Source organism: Microtus oregoni, unplaced genomic scaffold (genome assembly GCF_018167655.1).
Source record: "Microtus oregoni isolate MIOR12 unplaced genomic scaffold, Mior012 000056F_ref0000123, whole genome shotgun sequence".
Taxonomy (NCBI): domain Eukaryota; kingdom Metazoa; phylum Chordata; class Mammalia; order Rodentia; family Cricetidae; genus Microtus; species Microtus oregoni.
Window position 1 is genome coordinate 8,099,602 of NW_024543832.1, and position 21,291 is coordinate 8,120,892.

Below are 21,291 nucleotides of genomic sequence, written 5' to 3' on the forward strand. Positions count from 1 at the left end.
GCGTTGCAGCGAGATCGAGGGAGAGTGCGTGTGATCGGGGCAGTAACTCTCTGGATGGATTTATTGGTCCATCCTATGGGTCAGGGGTTCTCCTTTTCCCTGATCTATACAATACTCTTTCTTGGTGCCTTTCACTGAGCATGAGGTTCCATACATCTACCAAAAGAGCCAGCCACTAGAGGGTTTCTTTCCTTTCAAAACAATTTTACACAGATGTATTTCTCTCCTGTCAGCCAATAATCATCAAACAAAACATTTCCTTACCTCCACCCCCTACTGTAGTCCCTTGTCTAACTTCATGATTCATCTTAGCAGGCTAAGACATGAGAAGAAACAGAAACACGTCGCTAGACACTGTGGTGACAGATTTCATTCTCCTCGGCTTGGTTCACCCTCCAAACCTAAGAATCTTCCTCTTCCTGGTCTTCTTCCTCATTTACATCCTGACACAGCTGGGAAACCTGCTCATTCTGCTCACTGTGTGGGCTGACCCCAAGCTGCATGCCCGTCCTATGTACATTCTTCTAGGTGTGCTCTCATTCCTGGACATGTGGCTCTCCTCGGTCATCGTTCCTCGGCTTATTTTAAATTTCACTCCTGCCAGCAAAGCTATCCCATTTGGTGGCTGTGTAGCTCAACTGTATTTTTTCCACTTCCTAGGCAGTACTCAGTGCTTCCTCTACACTTTGATGGCCTATGACAGGTACCTGGCAATATGCCAACCTCTTCGCTACCCTGTGCTCATGAATGGAAAGTTATGCACCATCTTAGTGGCTGGAGCTTGGGTAGCTGGCTCCATCCATGGGTCTATTCAAGCTAGCCTGACCTTCCGGTTGCCCTACTGTGGGCCCAATCAGATAGATTACTTTATCTGTGATATTCCTGCAGTGTTGAGACTGGCCTGTGCTGACACAACAGTCAATGAACTTGTGACCTTTGTGGACATTGGGGTAGTGGCCGCCAGTTGCTTCATGCTGATCCTGCTGTCCTATGCCAACATAGTTCTCGCCATCCTGAAGATACGCACTGCTGATGGGAGGCGTCGTGCCTTCTCCACGTGTGGCTCCCATCTCACAGTGGTCACGGTCTACTATGTCCCCTGTATCTTCATCTACCTTCGAGCAGGCTCCAAGAGCCCCTTGGATGGAGCCGTTGCTGTGTTCTATACTGTTATCACTCCATTACTGAACCCCCTCATCTACACCCTGAGAAACCAGGATGTGAAGTCTGCTCTGAAGAGGCTAAGAGCAGGAAAAAGGAATGTGGGTGGAGAGAAGTAGCCATGGCTCGGGCACCACATGCGCCATCAGCACTGTCTTTTCCTTAAGTACTGCTCCTCATGGGACAAATGCCCAACAATGACAATGGTTTAAACCAAACTGAGTTTAATTAAAATTGAAAGAAACTTCCTATCATAATCTTTTCATTCTAGATGTTTTATAACCAAATGGACACCTTACTTCCACCATCTCCAACAACCTTTTGAAAAAAGAAAATGTTCTGTTAAAGGCTGAGACTGGCACTATTATGTCTACATCTTGCTAAGGCAAGTCCATCATTAAATCAGAAGCCTTGAAAGAAAAATAAAACAATATTAACCAGACACCTGCTTTCACTGCCTTTGTCCTTCATCAGGCCTCTCCAAATTCTGTGGGTTTTGTTTTTCCATAGTATAAATTTTCCAAGGAGTTGAACTTGAAGATCCTGAATCATGCTGGTAGTTAATTTTGGCTGTCAACTTGATACACCTGAGAGAAGGGAACCTCTATTGAAGGCTTGTGCCTATCAGACTGGCCTATGGACATTTCTGTGTGGCATTTTCTTGATTGCTAATTGGTAGATGAGAGCCTACCCCCTGTAGACAGTGCCATCCCTGAGGAAGTGGTCTTGAGTAATGTAAGGAAGGTTATTGTGCTAGCCAGTAAGCTTCGGGTCTTGAGTTCCTGACTCAGCTTCCCTTGGTATGGACTACAAGCTGTAAGCCAAACAGGTTCTTTCCTCCTCTGAGTTGCTTTTGGTTAGTCTTTTATCACAGCAACAGAAATCTAAGTAGGGTAATCATTAATGGCCCCTTCCTGTTGCTCACCCTCCATGTGCGCTTACACTCTGAAGATCGAGTATGCAAAGCCTACCCGTTTAAATGTGTTCAAGAATGATCAAGATACTTGGGACTACACAAACCCCAACCTCAGTGGACAAGGTGACCCTGGCAGTAATCCCAACAAACGCCAGCGGCAGCCCCCTCTCCTGGGAGATCATCCCGCAGAATATGGAGGGCCCCATGGTGGGTACCACAGCCATTACCATGATGAGGGCTACGGGCCCCCCCCACCTCACTACGAAGGGAGAAGGACGGGCCCACCTGTGGGGGGTCACCGTCGGGGCCCAAGTCGCTATGGTCCCCAGTATGGTCATCCCCCACCCCCTCCCCCACCACCCGACTATGGCCCGCACGCTGACAGCCCTGTGCTCATGGTCTATGGCTTGGATCAATCTAAGATGAACTGTGATCAAGTCTTCAATGTCTTCTGCTTGTATGGCAATGTGGAGAAGGTGAAATTTATGAAAAGCAAGCCGGGGGCCGCCATGGTGGAGATGGCTGATGGCTATGCTGTGGACCGAGCCATTACTCACCTTAACAACAACTTCATGTTTGGGCAGAAGATGAATGTCTGTGTTTCCAAGCAACCAGCCATTATGCCTGGCCAGTCATACGGGCTAGAAGACGGGTCCTGCAGTTACAAAGACTTCAGCGAGTCAAGGAACAATCGGTTCTCCACCCCAGAGCAGGCAGCCAAGAACCGCATCCAGCACCCTAGCAATGTACTGCACTTCTTCAATGCTCCCCTGGAGGTGACTGAGGAGAACTTCTTTGAGATCTGCGATGAGCTGGGAGTGAAGCGGCCAACCTCTGTGAAAGTATTTTCAGGCAAAAGCGAACGCAGCTCTTCTGGGCTGCTGGAGTGGGATTCTAAGAGCGATGCCCTGGAGACATTGGGCTTCCTGAACAATTACCAGATGAAAAACCCAAATGGCCCGTACCCGTACACTCTGAAGCTGTGCTTCTCCACCGCACAGCACGCCTCCTAATTAGCTGCTGGGACGAGAACATCAAACAGGAAGACGTCTCTTTCCTTTATGCTGTTGGTTTTCTTTGGTTTTATTCTGTTTTGATTTATTTTTTGCAGTTCTTGTTTCCTTTTTAAATGCTAGTTCAGTAGACGCTTAACCACAACAGAAATGCTGGAACTCTGGAGGGGGGAGGGGAACTGATATCTCCCAAGATTAACCTTCACTTTTTAAGATAACTGTACGTGTGATTTTTATTTTTCCCTGTTCATACACTTGTGCTGCCCATGTATCTTGGCACACATTTCAATAAAATGGCTTGGAAGCTAAAAAAAAAAAAAAAAAAAAAAAAAGCAAACCACCAGACTTAGTGTCCACATTGCTAGAATTGCAAGCATAAGCCACCATGTGTTGCGGAATATTACTTTAACTAGGCAACATGTATTACATTTGTTTATGCTTCATCTGTTTAATTATGTAAAGATATGTTGTTGTTTCACTTTGCCTGCCTTGGTCTAATGAAAAAGCTGAAAGGCCAATGGCTACGCAATGGAGGGGTGGGCAGGGCTGGTGGGCAGAGAGAATGAGTAGGAGTCTAGGCTGGAGAAGAAAAGAGGAGGAGAGAAAGAGAAAGAGAGAGAGAGCTGCCTGGGGCCAGCCAGTCGGCCTCCAGACAGACAGACACAGAGCAAGTAGGAAAGCAGGACATGACGATGGAAAGAAAGGTTAAAAAACTGAGGCAAAACATAGATGAAGAGAAACAGTTTAATTTAAGTTAAAAGAGCTAGCAAGAAATGAACCTAGCTAAAGTCAAGCATTCATAACTAATAATAAGTCTCCATGTCGTGATTTGGGAGCTGAATGGTGGCCCAAAGAAAGCCTGCTACCATCATGCCCAGTGTCTTAGAGTTTCTAATGCTGTGAAGAGACACCATGACAACAGCTCTTATAAAGTAAAACAGTTCGGATGTTTAGCCCGTCCTCATCGTGGCAAAAAGCATGCAGGCATTCAGGCAGACATGGTGCGTGATACGCAGCAGCTCTCAGTGTCGCTAGGATGAATGGAAGGTGATGGAGAGGAGGCAAAGACAGAGGTGTGAAGTGGTTTCCCCTTTTTTAAATTATTATTGTTTATTTTTATCTTATTTTTGTTCTTTTTTGGCTTCCTTTTAGGACTTTTATTGCAGGAGTGAGGGGCATATGTGGGGGGGGGGGCTATGAGATAGGCAGGATTGATATGAAATTCCTAAGGAGTCAATAAGGAAATGAAATTCAGAAAAGGGGAGTATTGAAACCAGCAAGCTACAAGACCTGAGACGGAATGAATCCAGCAGCCAGGTGGTCAGCTTTCACATCCTGTATTTCCGCCCAGCCAACCTGCTCCTGCTCTGTCCCTGTCCTCTATCACTTTTCCCCTTGCTCTCTCCTTTTGCTTCTTCCTGTCCCAGAGAACGTAGACTAGTCAGGTCTATAAGGTCTCTGTGGCTCAGTGTCCTGAAAGAAGGAACTGTTGTATGTTACTTACTGCACATCTTCAACCCACTCTTCAGGCAACCTTTACCAAAACTCCCTCGCCTCACACCACTTTGGTGTCTTCTGCTCATGCTCCCGACACTTTCCACAAAGCCGATACTGCCCACTGGCCTTATTTCCCTTCTACTTGTTTCCACCATGTCCATAGTGACTGCTGTATGTTAGAGAACACAGTAATCACAAGAGCTCCTTTCTGCACAGTGACTGACACTCAACTGGTGGCTATGTTTCAGTTGACTCTGTTTTCATATTGAGTCTACCCTAGACATTTGGAAGACATGGAGACAGACCCCAGTACCCTGGACACAAGTCCAACAAAGGGAAAAGCCTCAACTTACGATGACAACTTTGGTTTTATATGTCAGCTGTGAAACAAAGCGACTGAAAAGCAATTTTGATTCTGAGTGTTTACTTTAACTTTATTTTTCTTTACAAATATTTTTATGAGAATTTCATATGTGATTTGGGGGGAGGGTGTTTGAGACAGGGTTTCTCTGTGTATCCCTGGCTGCTCTAGTACTCACTCTGTAGACCAGGCTGGCCTCAGAGATCCTTCTGTCTCTGCCTCCTGGGCACTGGGATTAAAGGTAGGTGCCACCACTACCTGCCCACTGTCCCTCTTGAACACTGATATAAAAGAGATAAGCCAGGTGGTGGTTGCACATGCCTTTAATCCCAGCACTCAGGAGGCAGAGGTGGGCAGATCTCTGTGAGTTTGAGGCCAGCCTGGTCTACAGAATGAGTTCTAGAACAGCCAGGGATACACAGAGAAACCCTGAAAACCTAGTTCCAGGACAGCCAAGGCTGTTACACAGAGAAATCCTGTCACAAAGAGAGAGAGGGAGAAAAGCAATTCAACCAGTAAACTATTCCAGATAATTTTTTTTCAGTTTTCAGCATCCTTAGCTGTCAGGAAAACTCAAATTTAGACTACTTTGTGATCTATCTAAAAAGAATTGTGTGTTTTTACTCTTTTGCAAAATTAGTAGAAAACAGGAAACTTAAAATTTTCTAATGGGAACATCTAAAAATAAATTTGTGCAACTTGAATAAAGATGAAAATAACAAACACAAAGAAAAATCTATGGAAACTTTTATCCTGTGACCCAACTGAAATTACCATTTTCTGCTTACTGCATACAGTAGACACTGGTACCCAGCTATAATGAATATTATGCTGCCCACTAACACATGGGCATCATGTGTCAATAACTTATATACACTCTCACATGCATCCCTAAATAATCAGTATTTTCTTTCCTTATTAAATTCAAAAAATTTGATGGTGCAGGCTGCCTGAAAACATCCACAGGCCCACCCAGCTCAATTATGATGAACAAGTATATGGTGGAAAAATAGAGAAAGAGAGGCAGAATGGTTCCTGTGCTGTGGTAAGAGGCTGAGCTGAAGTGACGGCGGAGAGGAATGGCCAATGACCAAGGTGACGTCTGGGCCTGGGCTGCAGCCAGGGTCCCTGTTGGTGTCTGAAGGATACACTGCCCCAGGGTGTCATGCCCATATGAGTGGCCTGTGCTGCCACCTAGGGCCACAGGCTGCTACTGTTTGGGTCTGTGGTCCGATCACAGCCAGGGTTTGTGTTGATGCCCTGGGCTCCTGTTATCACCAAGAGCTGTGCAGATGCCTGTGATCCCCATGATGATGTCCAAGTGTCTGCGTGCATGTTCCTGCTACATCTGAGGCTGATGATAAATAACGTGCATGACCTTTGTTGCCATGGGAACATGGAGCATAGAATTCATGCATGTTGAAATCTGAGGACCATATTGAGCCAGCTCCACCCCTCACTAGCCCTGGAATAGCTGACCCGGCCCCTCACTGGACACTGTAGTAATAAGAGCGGCGGGGCTACGTTCCCAGCACCCCGGCCGCCTGCTCGGCTAGCTTATGCCCGAAATAACAACACACAAACTGTATTCATTTAAACACTGCTTGGCCCATTCTCTTCTAGGCTAATTCTCACATATTAATTTAGCCCATTTCTAATCATCTGTGTTGCGCCCCTAGGTGCGCTTACCGGGAAGATTCTAGCCTATGTCCATCCTGGGTCAGAGCTTCATTGCGTATGTCTGGGAGAGCGGAGCATGGTGTCTCTCTGAGGCGTCTGCTCCCGAGAGAAGAGCTGTTGAGTCTGACCTCACTTCCTCTTCCTCCCAGCGTTCTGTTCTGTTTACTCCTCCCACCTACCCTCTAACCAATAAAATGGGCCAAGGCAGTTCCTTTATTAGCCAATAACCTTCCTCCATCATTTCCCCTTTTTCGGTTTAAACAAAAAAAAAAAAGGCTTTAACTTTAACATAGCAAAATTACATATAACAAAACAGTTATCAAGTAAAAGTTACAATAATCTTTATCATAACTAAGGAAAACTATAACTATAACTAACTTTTCTTAACTCCATCAAAGACTCCAGAAAGATACAATACTACCTAAGCAAACAAGAAAAAAGCAACTTTTAAAACTCTAGAAATGACAGAGACATCTCGCTGCCTGGACAGTCACCCAAGGTTCCTCTGTACCGTTGGGGCATCCATCTTCAGCCTTCAGGCCCGTGGTATCCAGCAGACATTTCCATAAAGCAGGAAAATTCAAAGTCAGTTCAGTCACTATCTGTTGTGTCCTGCAGAATGTCTTGCAGACTCTTTCATGAATCAGGAACCCCGAAAGATCACCTCACCTTAGGCAAGTTCAGTAGTCCTCTCTCTGCGGGTTCTCTGTGTCCAGTTTATGCAATAGTCCAGGCAAGAACAGTTTCTTGTCCAAATGGCTATCAAACTCCATAAGGTGCCTCTTCGATGCCCATCTTCCTCTTGAAGTAGATTGGTGCTGCCAGGAGCAGAGTGTCTCATTGTCATGAAAAGTCCTCAGTTATTAAAACATTAAATGTCCTATTCTGTAATCTTTGAAAGACATGAAGAATGTCTATCTAAAATATATCTCTATACATCTAGAAAATCTAATTAACATGACTACAAGCTTTACTATTATCGATGATTATCCATTAACAACCTATATTTCTTAATTATACAGTACATATTTAAATGAACTACACAATCACAATACCTTAATCAAAATCAGAAACACTTATACATATAACAAAATTGACCTTAAATCTCTATCAATAAAGCAAAATCTATACTAATCCAAATTATTCATACCTATATCATATCCCCCTTTAAATGTAAAAGAATGTTTATAAACCATATTTGGGAACATGGGCACAGTTTTTTCTCTCCAAACTGCTTCCTGCTGAATGGGGGCGTCGTTAATTAGGTCTTTCATGGTATAACCTGTGTGCTAGTTTCATCTCAGTTGGCAGTTGAGCGAAGCAATTTTCTGAAGATGTTCACAACAACCCTTCAGGAGGGCGTGGTCCATCATACCAAATCAGAATAGAAGAAATGAACAGCGTCTCATCCTCTGTGAAAACAAAATAAGAAACTCCTTTCCAAAGTATCATATCCTTAGATCCAAATTCAAAATATCTATGTTGGATTAGTTCAGCAGCATTTATAAACAAATATCTTTTAGCAGCTGTTGCTCTTTCCTCAGCATTCAAACAATTCAGACAGAGCACAGTAGCATAAAGTATCAAGCTTCTCTGTGTATTTTTCATCTTTGTGCAGCTTTGTTTTAACCTCTATTTTGTTTATTTTTACTTTTAATTCTTTGCTTTTTCAGACAGGTTCTCTGTATCTTTGACCTGAAGTAACTCTGTAGACCAGGCTGTCTTTGAACTCTCAGAGATCCGCCTGTCTCTGCCTCCCAGGCATCCGGAATTAAAGATGTACACTACTACACCTTGAACTCACAGAGATCTGTTTGTCTTTGCCTTCTAAGCACTGGGATTAAAGGTGTGTACTACCACACACAACAACTCTCTTCCTTTTTTTTTACTTTAAGAACTTTAAATTTTAGTCTGCATATATTTTTAACACACTTCAAACCATTTAGAAATTTTCTTTGTCTTTGAATCTCTCTTTACTGTATATCTCTCTTTTTCTGACCACATGAGTCTTTAATTTACCAAGCAATATCAGTAGGATTAAAGGCGTGGCTTTGCTGGCTGGATCCAGTCCATTCCTTAGCTTTCCAGCCTCATGGCGGAAACTGTTACTGCCACAACTGTATGGCATTTCAAGGTCCCTGCCAGCCAGTGAGCTACAACAGACAACACTCAAGTCCTCTCTCGGTAGCCAGCCCTCCTGCCTCAAACAGTCAGAGTTTGCCCTGGCAGGATGGCCCAGAAAGCTGGCATTTTTAAACGGCGCAGCTTTTTTCCTGCTACGGCTGAAAACCGAAAAGCATGTGTTCAGCTTTTCATCAAGACCATTTAAGTGTTTTGTGGCAGGACCTCTTAAGAGCTGCAGGGTTTTGCAGCTGAAGCTGAGTCAGGAAGCCTCTCTTAGATGAGGCGCTTGCTTGCCTCTAGCAAGCAGAGCAGACCCGAGAACACAGCGAGTCTAGTTGCCATCAAATAAATCGTAGCACTTTACTCCAAATGCTCTATTCAAAAGCTCTGTCTCCTGCAGGAGCCAGACAAAGATCGCAATGGTGGCACAGCCCCAGGAAGTCTCGCTTTAAAATGACACAGCGTTTTTTTTTCTGCTACTGTTGCCGAATCAGGAAATCTCTCCACAGCACGCCACCAACAAACAGCAAAAATCTGTGTTAAACTCTCGCTCCCTTATTTTTAAGTCTTCTCAGGTTTTTTAAGTGGGTTTAGTCCATCACGTGGGGCGCCAATCTGTAGTAATAAGAGCAGCGGGGCTGCGTTCCCAGCACCCCGGCCGCCTGCTCGGCTAGCTTATGCCCGAAATAACAACACACAAACTGTATTCATTTAAACACTGCTTGGCCCATTCTCTTCTAGGCTAATTCTCACATATTAATTTAGCCCATTTCTAATCATCTGTGTTGCACCCCTAGGTGCGCTTACCGAGAAGATTCTAGCCTATGTCCATCCTGGGTCGGAGCTTCATTGCGTCTGTCTGGGAGAGCGGAGCATGGTGTCTCTCTGAGGCGTCTGCTCCCGAGAGAAGAGCTGTTGAGACTGACCTCACTTCCTCTTCCTCCCAGCGTTCTGTTCTGTTTACTCCTCCCACCTACCCTCTAACCAATAAAATGGGCCAAGGCAGTTCGTTTATTAGCCAATGACCTTCCTCCATCAGGACACTATAGCAGAAAAGCTGGCCACATCCCCAGTGGGACTGTTGCACCTCCCTGCATTCAGGAGAGATAGCCCTATCCCTCACCATGGGTGTGAGAGAGCCTAGATAGCATGGCCATAGGAGAGTTGACCCCTCACCTGAGGGAGGCAGTCCCAGTGGTCCAGACCAACCAGCACGGCTACCACCAGGACCCACATTCTGGGCCTTGGGTTGGCCCACCCTAATATCTACCCGATATATGACCTGCTGGAGTACATGAAGGGGCTGGTCTTGCTGAATTCCCATGACTCAGGGCAACAGCAGGATGTCTGAAGGGGAGTTTCAGTAGGGTCCAGTGAGGATGGTATGCCAGGGGCCTTGAACCAGACCAATGATCCATTTGCAATGAATATTTTGTAGGTGGGGTTGATTAGACAAAAAGGGCATACACACCTTATGACATACCAAAACACCCAGTGCCATTGAATGAAGAGATGATAGAGAAATTGAGGAATGAAGTGAGTTTTGTTTGTTTTGTTTGTTTTTTTTATTGAAAAAAATTTCTGCCTCCTCCCAGCCTCCCATTTCCCTCCCTCTCCCCCCCCCACTCTTCTCCCTTACCCCCACTCCTCTTTTCTTCCCTCTCCAGTCCAAAGAGCTGCCAGGGTTCGCTGCCCTGTGGGAAGTCCAAGGTTCTCCACCCTCCATCCAGATCTAGGAAGGTGAGCATCCAGATTGCTTAGGCTCCCACAAAGCCAGTACATGCAATAGGATCAAAACCCAGTGCCATTGTCCTTGCCTTCTCATCAGCCCTCATTGTCCGCCATGTTCAGAGAGTCCGGTTTTATCCCATACTTTTTTAGTCCCAGTCCAGCTGGCCATGGTAAGCTCCCAATAGATCAGCCCCACTGTCTCAGTGGGTGGGTGCACCCCTCACGGACCTGACTTCCTTGCTCATGTCCTCCCTCCTTCTGCTCCTCATTTGGATGTTGGGAGCTCAGTCCGGTGTTCCAATGTGGGTCTCTGTCTCTATCTCCATCCATCACCAGATGAAGGTTCTATGGTGATATGCAAGATATTCATCAGTATGGCTATAGAATAGAGCCATTTTAGGTTCCCTCTTCTCAGCTGCCAAAGGAACTAACTGGGGGCATCGCCCTGGACACCTGGGAGCCCCTCTAGGGTCAAGCCTCTTGCCAACCCTAGGATGGCTCCCATAATTAGGATATATACTTCCCTGCTCCCATATCCACCCTTTCTTTATACCAACAATCCCATTCCCCCAAGTTCCCCGATCCTCCCCTTCTCACTTTTCTCTCCCCATATCCCCTAACCCCCAACCCACCCCATCCCCAAGATCCCAATTTTTGCCCGGCAATCTTGTCTACTTCCCATATCCAGGAGGATAACTATAAGTTTTTCTTTGGGTTTACTTTCTTATTTAGCTTCTCTAGGATCACAAATTATAGGCTCAATGTCCTTTATTTATGGCTAGAAACCAATTATGAGTGAGTACATCCCATGTTCATTTTTTGGGTCTGGGTTACCTCAATCAGGATAGTGTTTTCTATTTCCATCCATTTGCATGCAAAATTCAAGATGTCATTGTTTTTTACCGCTAAGTAGTACTCTAATATGTATATATTCCACACTTTATTCATCCATTCTTCATTGAAGGACATCTAGGTTGTTTCCAGGTTCTGGCTATTACAAATAAAGCTGCTATGAACATAGTTGAACAAATACTTTTGTCATATGATAGGGCATCTCTTGGGTATATTCCCAAGAGTGGTATTGCTGGGTCCAGGGGTAGGTTGATCCCGAATTTCCTAAGAAATCACCACACTGATTTCCGAAGTGGTTGCACAAGTTTGCATTCCCACCAGCAATGGATGAGTGTGCTCCTTACTCCACAACCTCTCCAGCAAAGGCTATCTTGGTGTTCTTGATTTTAGCCATACTGACAGGTATAAGATGGTTTCTAAAAGTTGTTTTGATTTGCATTTCCCTGATTGCAAAGGAGGTTGAGCATGACCTCAAGTGTCTTTTGGCCTTTCGAACTTCTTCTGTTGAGAATTCTCTGTTCAGTTCAGTGCCCCATTTTTTAATTGGGTTAATTAGCATTTTAAAGTCTAGTTTCTTGAGTTCTTTATATATTTTGGAGATCAGACCTTTGTCTGTTGAAGGGTTGGTGAAGATCTTCTCCCAGTCTGTAGGTTGCCTTTTTGTCTTAGTGACAGTGTCCTTTGCTTTACAGAAGCTTCTCAGTTTCAGGGGGTCTCACTTATTCAATGCTGCCCTTAATGTCTGTGCTGCCGGGGTTGTACATAGGAAGAGATCTCCTGTGCCCATATGTTGTAGAGTATTTCCCGCTTCCTCTTCTATCAGGTTAACTGTATTCAGATTGATATTGATGTCTTTAATCATTTGGACTTGAGTTTTGTACATGGTGATAGATATGGATCTATTTTCATTCTTCTACAGGTTGACATCCAGTTATGTCAGCACCATTTGTTGAAGATATTTTCTTTCTTCCATTGTATACTTTTAGTTCCTTTATCGAAAATCAGGTGTTCATATGATTGAGGGTTAAAATCCAGGTGTTCTATTCTATTCCATTGGTCGACTTCTCTGTTTTTATGCCAGTACCACACTGTTTTCAATACTGTAGCCCTGTAATAGAGATTGAAGTCAGGGATGGTAATGCCTCCCGAAGTGCCTTTATTGTATAAGATTGTTTTGGCTATCCTGGGTTTTTTTATTTTTTCATATAAAGATGATTATTGTCCTCTCAAAATCTGTGAAGAATTTTGATGGGACTCTGATGGGGATTGCATTGAATTTATATATTACCTTTGGGAGAATTGCCATTTTTACTATGTTGATGCTCCCAATCCAAGCAAGGGAGATCCTTTCATTTTCTGGTATCCTCTTCAATTTCTTCCTTCAAAGACTTAAAGTTCTTTTCAAATAGATCTTTCACTTCCTTGGTCAGAGTTACCCCAAGATATTTTATGTTATTTGTGGCTATCGTGAAAGGTAATGCTTCTCTGATTTCCCTCTCTGCTTCTCTATTCTTTGTGTGTAGGAAAGTAACTGATTTTTTGGAGCTGATCTTGTATCCTGCCACGTTACTAAAGGTGTTTATCAGCTGTAGGAGTACTTTGGTGGAGATTTTAGGATCACTTATGTACACTATCATATCATCTGCAAATAACAAAAGTTTAACTTTTTCCTTTCCAATGTGAATCCCCTTGATCCCCTTGTGTTACATTTTTGCTATTGCTAGAACTTCAAGCACTATATTGAAGAGGTACGGAGACAGTGGACAGCCTTGTCATGTTCCTGATTTTAGTGTGATGGCTTTGAGTTTCTCTCCGTTTAATTTGATGTTAGCTGTCAGCTTGCTGTAATAGCTTTTATTATATTTAGGTATGACCCTTGTATCCCTAATCTTTCCAAGACCTTTATCATAAAGGGATGTTGAATTTTGTCAAATGCTTTTTCAGCATCTAATGAAATGATCATATGGTTTTTTTTTCTTTCAGTTTATTTATATGCTGGATTACATTGATAGATTTTCGTATGTTGAACCAGCCCTGCATCTCTGGGATGAAGCCTACTTGATCATAACGGATAATTTTTCTAATGTGTTCTTGGATTCGGTTTGCCAGTATTTTATTGAGAATTTTTGCGTTGATGTTCATGAGTGAGATTGGCCTGTAATTCTCTTTCTTGGTTGAGTCTTTGTGTGGTTTTGGAATCAGGGTAACTGTAGCTTCATAAAAAGAATTTGGCAAAGACTCTTCTGTTTCTATATTGTGAAATACATTAAGGAGTATAGGTATTAGGTCTTCTTGGAAGCTCTGGTAGAATTCTGCATTGAAACCATCTGGTCCTGGGCTTTTTTGGTAGGGAGATTTTTGATAACAGCATCTAATTCTTCATGACTGACAGGTCTATTTAGATTGTTCACCTGGTCCTGGTTTAACTTTGGTATATGGTATTTATCTATAAACATGTCCGTTTCTTTTAAATTTTCCAATTTTGTGGCATACAGGCTTTTGTAGTAAGATCTAATGATTTTCTGAATTTCCTCTGTGTCTGTGGTTATGTCCCCCTTTTATTTCTGATCTTATTAATTTGCGTATTCTCTCTCTGCCATTTGATTAGCTTGGATAGGGGTTTATCAATCTTGTTGATTTTTTTCTTCATTAGTTCTTTGGATTGTTTTCTGTGTTTCTATTTTATTGATTTCAGCCCTCAGTTTGATTATTTCCAGTCTTATACTCCTCCTAGGTGAGTCTGCTTCTTTTTTTTCTAGAGCTTTCAGGTGGGCTGTTAAGTCTCCAATGTGAGCTTTCTCCATTTTCTTTAAGTGGGCATTTAGTGCTATGAACTTTCCTCTTAGCACTGCTTTCATAGTGTCACATAGCTTTGAGTATGTTGTGTCTTTATTTTCATTAAATTCAAGGAAGACTTTAATTTCTTTCTTTATTTCTTCCTTGATCCAGGTGTGGTTTAGTAGTTGACTGTTCAGTTTCCATGAGTTCGTAGGCTTTCTGGGGGTAGCATTGTTGTTGAATTCTAACTTTAATCCATGGTGATCTGATAAGACGCAGGTGGTTACTATTTTTTTGTAACTGTGGAAGTTTGCTTTGTTACCAAGTATGTGGTCAATTTTCTAGAAGGTTCCATGAGCTTCAGAGAAGAAGGTATATTCTTTCCTATTTGGGTGGAATGTTCTATAGATGTCTGTTAAGTCCATTTGCTTCATTACCTCCATTAATTCTCTTATTTCTCTGTTAAGTTTCTGTCTGATTGTCCTGTCCATTGGTGAAAGAGGAGTTTTGAAGTCACCTACTATTAGTGTATGTGGTTTAATGACTGCCTTGGGTTTTAGTAATGTTTCTTTTACATAAGTTGGTGCTTTTATATTAGGGGCATAGATATTCAGGATTGAGACTTCATCCTGATGAATTGTTCCTGTTATGAGTATAAAATGTCCCTCTCTAACTCTTCTGATTGATTTTAGTTGGAAGTCAACTTTGTTTCTTAGGTCCATTTGCTTGATAAACCTTTTCCCAGCCCTTTATTCTGAGTAGATGCCTGTCTTTGTGGTTGAGGTGTGTTTCTTGTAAACAGCAGAATGTTGGATCCTGTTTTCGTATCTAATCTCTTAGCCTTTGCCTTTTTATAGGTGAGTTGAGTTCATTGATATTATGTGATATTAATGACCAGTGGTTGTTAACTCTGGTCATTTTTTTTTTGGTATTAGAGTTTGTGTGTTTCCCTTCTTCAAGTTGTGCTAGTGAAGGGTCATTAGATGTCTGAGTTATTGTGGGCATTGTTGGACTCCTTGGGTTGTGATTTTCCTTCTATTACTTTCTGTAAGGCTGGATTTGTGGCTATGTATTGTTTAAATTTGTTTTTATCCTGGAAAAATTTGTTTTCTCCATTGATGGTGAACAAATACTTGGCTGGGTATAGTAGTCTGGCCTTGCATCCATGGTCTCTTTGTGTCTGCAGTACATCTATCCAGGACCTTCTGGCTTTCATGGTTTCCATAGAGAAGTCTGGTGTAAGGTTTACCTTTATAAGTTACTTGACTTTTTTCCTTTGCAGCTCTTAATATTCTTTCTTTATTCTGTATGTTTTGTGTTTTGATTATTATATGGTGAGGGGATTTTTTTTTTATCCAGTCTATTCAGTGTTCTGTATGCTTCTTGAACCTTCAAAGGAATATCTTTCTTTGGGTTGAGAAAGTTTTCTTCTATAATTTTATTAAATATATTTTCTGGGCTGTTGAGCTGTACTTCTTCTCCTTCTTCTACCCCTATTATTCTTAGGTTTGGTCTTTTTATTGTGTCCCATATTTTCTGAATGTTTTGTGATGAGAGATTGTTGGACTTGCTGTTTTCTTTGATCAGTGCGTTTATTTTCTCTATGGTATCTTCACAATCTGAGATTCTTTCTTCTATCTCTTGTATTCGGTTGGTTATGCTTGTTTCTGTAGTCTCTATTTGTTTACCTAGAAATCCATATCTAGCCAGCCCTCGGTTTGTGTTTTCTTCCTTGCCTCCATTTCAGTTTTCAAGTCTTGAACTGTTTCCATTTTCTGTTTGATTGTTTTTCCTTGGTTTCCTAGAATATCATTGATGGATTTACTCAATTCTTCAAACTTTTTGTTATTCTTCTCATCCATTTCTTTTTTTTAAGGAAATTATTTTATTTTATTAAATTTATTTATTTATTATATATACACTTTTCAGGATACAGTGCCAGATCTCATTACAGATGGTTGTGAGCCACCATGTGGTTGCTGGGAATTGAACTCAGGACCACTGGAAGAGCAGCTAGTGCTCTTAATCTCTGAACCATCTCTCCAGCCCTCTCATCCATTTCTTTAAGCGAGTTTTTCACCTCCTATTTAAGGGCCTCTATCACTTTCATAAAGTCAATTTTTTCTACTTCTTGATTAAAGTGTTCATGTCCTCCTGTTCTAAATTCGCTGGGTTGTGGTGGTTTCATGTTATTTTTCAGATTACTGGGTAATACTCCCCTATGGATCTTCTTTTACAGGATCAGGTCTCCTTGCCCACTGATGGATCTTCTGGTACCAAGATCAGATCTCCTTGCTGGCCAGGTAGCTCACAAACAAAGGGCCTAATTTGTTTGCTGCAGGCAGGCTACTGAGACAAAGGGACTCCTGCCTGCCTGGTTGCCCTCACAACTGGGTCCCAGCACCCAAAGAGGCTGAGCTGGTTGATGTTATGGGCCCGAAGAGGGGAGGGAGGCAGAAGGGTGGGGTTTTCCGGGTGCAAGCCCACTGCTGGCTCTTCTGGCACCGAGATCAGGTCTCCTCACTGGCCAGGTAGTTCTCAAATAAAAGGCTGGTGTTTTTTGTTTTTAATTGACTTTTGGTGGGGATGCTACAAGGGTAAGGAGAGGATATGGAGGAATTGGGAGATGAGGGGGATTGGGATACAAGATGTGAAATTCCCAGAAATAAAATCAATAAAGAATTATGTTTATTTTAAAAGAATAAAAAAATCAAAACAAATATGGTAAGGGAAATGGGAGTGGATCTAGAAAGAGTTGGGGTGAATATGATGAAAATCCACTTCAGCTGGGCAGTGGTGACACACACCTTTAGTCCCAGCACTCAGGAGGCAGAGGCAGGTGGATCTCTGAGCTCAAGGCCCGCCTAGTCTACAGAGCAATTTCCATGACAAACCCTAGCTTGAAAAACCAACCTCCCCCCAAAAACATACAGGAAATTCTCAAAGAACTATTAAAAATATTCTTTAAAGAAGAACAAAGTCAAATTAAAAGTCAGCATCAAAATAATGAGTGAAGAGCATCCATTCCTTCTCAGTTGTCTAACTTGACAGATGACATTGTAGGAAACTAAAGTGAGCATCAAAAGAACTTTAGGGCATCCTGTTCTTATGTCTTCGGTGGGCTTTGTGCCCAAATGTTGCTCAGAACAAGATTAGTCATTGTGAAACAAAGACTTGCCACTGTTCCTACAAGCCTGTGCTGAATCAAGTGGTCCCTAAACACAGATAGTCCCCCAAACTGGAGTGCCCAGAGTACCCAGCCTGGTGGCTTCGAGTTCAGAGCTGTCTTTGTATCAGTGTCTCTGCCTACCAATTGCTAAGGCATTTCTTTGCTCACTGGCACTGAGCAGGGTATCCCACCGAGACCCAGACTTGTCTGGTCTGCTCCTTCTCCAAGCCCCTCCACTCCTGCCCACCACAAAGAGTTAACAGGTGCTGATCCTAGGAAGAACTCTAAAGGGAGGGGGCCTTCCAGAAACATTTGTAATGGACAAAAATGGGCCTAATGAGATAGAAATGTCATCGAGTGTGACTTGTCTCTCAGCATGTATGTTCTCTCTAATTTCAGCCTAACTGTGACACTTCCTACTTAAACCATTTAGTGTTTCCCAGACATAACAAAATAACAACAGATGTTCCCATCATTTAGGGCCCCAACTACATCTTGCTTTAATTCCACTCATAACCTGTGCTCAAGACATTCTGGATTGCTTCTTTCCTTACTGTCTCCATGATTTTACTTAAGAGTTTTCCTCCTCCGAGGTTCCACATGCATAGCCATATGCCCTGACTTTGAAGGGGCAGCGTGAATGCTACCCACTTCATGTCTTCCAGCCTCTGCCTCGATCCCTGCTACAAACCACAGAGTCACCACCCCTGAATTGCAGGTCCATGCTAACCTATAGTCTAGATTCTCTGCACCATGGTATGAACTTAAAATAAGTTCTGACTAGACAATTTTAGTATCCCCAAACAAATATCCATGTGCATAAGCACTGGGGATCTGAGAGCAGAGGTTTAGCAAAGGTGGAGAAAGAGGAAGAATCCTCCTGCACAAATTACAGGTAAACTCAAGACAGCAAATATTAAGGAATCCTTGAAGAATTTTGGCGTGAAAGGTACAGTGAGAAAAGAAAGAGTAGGGGTCAAATTCTTATGATATAAAATATAAGATTTATTTTATGTAGTAAAGCTTTATTTCCCCCCCAAAAAAAGTATCAATCACGTTAAAATGAGAATTATTTAAGAACAGAACTTATAGAATATATATGAATATAATACCAGCTATAGATATAGTATATAAATCTTGGACTTAAAGAATGGCTTACAGGCTAGTCCAAAAATGGCTGTCAACCAATGGAAGGTCCAAGCCTGAACTCTGAAGAAGTAGGCTCTAATACCCCTAAAGGAATAGACTTTCTAGCAAGAATAAGGGCAAGCAGGCCAAACGAGACTGCCTCCTTCTTCCATGTCATTTATATAGGTTACCATAAGGATTGGCCCAGATTAAAGATGGATCTTCCAACCTCTAAAGATATGAATTAAAGCTTTATATTCCCACATCAAAAATCCAGTTTAGTAGAGGGTTTTCTGACTTCAAATGACTTAATTAAGAAGGTATTCCTCACAGGTATGCCCAGCCATTTGGGTTTTAATTGATTCCAGGTATAGTCAAGTTGACACCCAAGAACAACCATCATAGAGAATAAATCTTGGATGAGAGAAAAGAGAAAAGTCTTTCTCTGTTCAACCAGCCAGCTCCTAAATCATAACACAGAGACTTACTATTAATTATGAAAGCTCAGCGGATAGCTTGGGCTTATTTTTAGCTAGCTCTTATAACTTAAATTAATCCATTTCTATTAATCTGTGTGCTGCCCCAAGGGTTGTTTACCTCATCTACTTACTGTCAATCCTGCTTCCTCCATGTCTCTTCATCATTGTCCTTCCTCCCAAGGTCCTCTATACCTGAAAATCCTACCTAGCTATTGGTCATTCAGCTTTTTGTTAAACCAATCAAAGTGATGCATCTTCACAGTATACAAAAAGATTATTCTACAACAAGAGAAAGACATTATGATGGTTTGAACTTCAATTCAGAAAGAATAAAATGAAAGTCCTGAAATAGAGAGAGGAAAACCTCCAAATAAGGCCATGTGAAGATGGTTTTGCTTATTCAAGTTAAGGAGCGCTAGCAGTAATGTGGTAACTTTGTGAAACTCCATGGCAACTGCTTCTGGTTCCTACAATCCTCCCTCACCCTCTTGTGCAGGGTCTAGTGTTTGGCTGTGGGTCTCTACATCTGTTTTCATCAGTTGCTGGAAGATGCCTCTCTGATAACAATTGGGCTAGGCACCAGTCTATGAATGTAGCAGAATATTGTTAGAAATCATTTCATGGACTTGACTTTTTTGCCAGGTGTGTCCTGGGTCCTTGGGATGTTCTGTTCATAGTCAACCAGGCAGTATCAGCCATGGGCTCCCTGACTGTCAGTTTGGTTTCTGTGAGCACCTATGAGGCCTGGTTAGTTGATTTTGTAGGTTTTCTTGTGGTGTCTTTGACTCCTCTGGCTCCTACAATAATTCCTCCCTGTCTTCTGTAGGATTCTCCCAGCTGTATCTACTGTTGAGCTGTGGATCTCTGCTGGATGAACCCTCCCTGATAACAATTATGTTAGACTTTGATCTACAACTATAGCAGAGTATGGTTATGTTTGGTTCTATCCTAGGTCTTTGAGCTATCCAGACTCCGGTTCTTGGCCACATAGGTTGTGTCAGGTGTGGATTCCCTCTCATGTGTGGACCACAAGTTCTGCATGGCCATTACCCCAGCACATCCTGCAGGCAGGACAATTTGTAGGTTGAAAGTTTTGTGGCTGGGTTGGTATCCCAGACTCACTGCTAGGAACCTTGCCTAGTTATAGAAGATGGACAGTTCAGACTTGGTATTCCCATTACTAGGTGACTTCACTGGGGTCTCTTGTAGATTCCAGGGAGTGTCCATTGCACTAGGTTTCTATATCACCCCAAAAATGCCACCCAACTCCAGTTGTCTCTCCCAGTACCCTCTCCCTCCCACCTGCAATCTGATTCCTCCTGTTTCCATCCCCACCAGCCCCCAGTGCATCTGAAAAATCTATTCTGTTTCCATTCCTGGGAAGATTCATGCATCCCTCCTTGTTCTCCCCTCTCTTCTTACTTAGCCTCTCTGGGTCTGTGGATTGTAGGATGATTATCCTTTACTTAACAGTTAATATCTATTTATAAGTGAGTAAATACCATGTTTGTCTTTCTGGGTCTGGGTTACTCCAGTTAGTTTGATTATTTTTTCTAGGTCCACCCATTTGCCTGCAAATTTCAGAATGTCTTTGTTTTTAACAGTTCAGTAATATTCCATTGTGTAAATGTACCACATTTCCTTTATCCACTATTCATCAGAAGGTCATCTAAGCTGTTTCTAGTTTCTGGCTAGTGTAAATAAAGCTGCAATGAACATGGTTGAACAAGTTTCCTTGTGGTAGGATGAAGTATCCTTTGGGTATATGCTGTATATGCTCAAGACATGGTATGGCTGGGTCTTGAGGTAGATTAATTCCCAGTTTTCTGAAGAACCGCCATATTGATTTCCACAGGGACTCTACAAATTTGCATCCCACCAGCAACAAAGGAGTATTCCCCTTGCTCTACATCCTCACCAGCATGAGCTGTCCCTTGTGGTTTTGATATTACCCATTCTGATAATTTTGATTTGCATTTCCCTGGAAGATAAACATTTCTTTAAGTATTTCTTGGCTATTTAAGATTCCTCTGTTGAGAATTCTGTTTAGATCTGTACCCCCATTGGATTATTTGGTTTGTTATTGCTTTGTTTGTAGAGCTCTTTATATATTTTGGATTTTAGCCTTCTGTCAGATGTGCAAATATTTTCCCATTTTGTCCTATTGATGGTATCATTTGCCTTACAGAAGCTTTTAAGTTTTATAAGGTCCCATTTATTGATGATTGTTCTTAGTGCCTGTACTATCAGTGTTCTTTTTAGGAAGCAACTGCTTTGTTTATATAAAGAACTAGAAGAAAGGTTTCAGAAGTTCCCAACATAAATAACACTGGTGTTGTAGGAGGCTGCTTGCATGTTCCCAGCTGCTCAGCCCTGAAATAACCACACAGAAACTGTATTAA

The 21,291-nt window shown here is 42.4% G+C and overlaps 1 protein-coding gene across 1 annotated transcript; it reads left to right on the forward strand.

Moving 5' to 3' along the window:
• The first annotated feature begins 323 nt into the window (after nt 1-323).
• LOC121438625 (olfactory receptor 10G2) lies at nt 324-2,428 on the forward strand. Its single transcript, XM_041638950.1, has 2 exons — nt 324-1,260; nt 2,224-2,428. The coding sequence occupies exons 1-2, from the start codon at nt 324-326 to the stop codon at nt 2,307-2,309; spliced, it is 1,023 nt and encodes a 340-aa protein (XP_041494884.1). The 3' UTR covers nt 2,310-2,428.
• Nucleotides 2,429-21,291: the final 18,863 nt, after the last annotated feature.

What these genes read in the sequence shown, in the direction of transcription:
- LOC121438625 (XM_041638950.1), top strand. Translation starts at nt 324, where the DNA reads ATGAGAAGAAACAGAAACACGTCGCTAGACACTGTGGTGACAGATTTC. An exon ending in GCTAAGAGCAGGAAAAAGGA is followed by an intron (nt 1,261 to 2,223) that starts ATGTGGGTGGAG and finishes AGTAATCCCAAC; the next exon opens with AAACGCCAGCGGCAGCCCCC.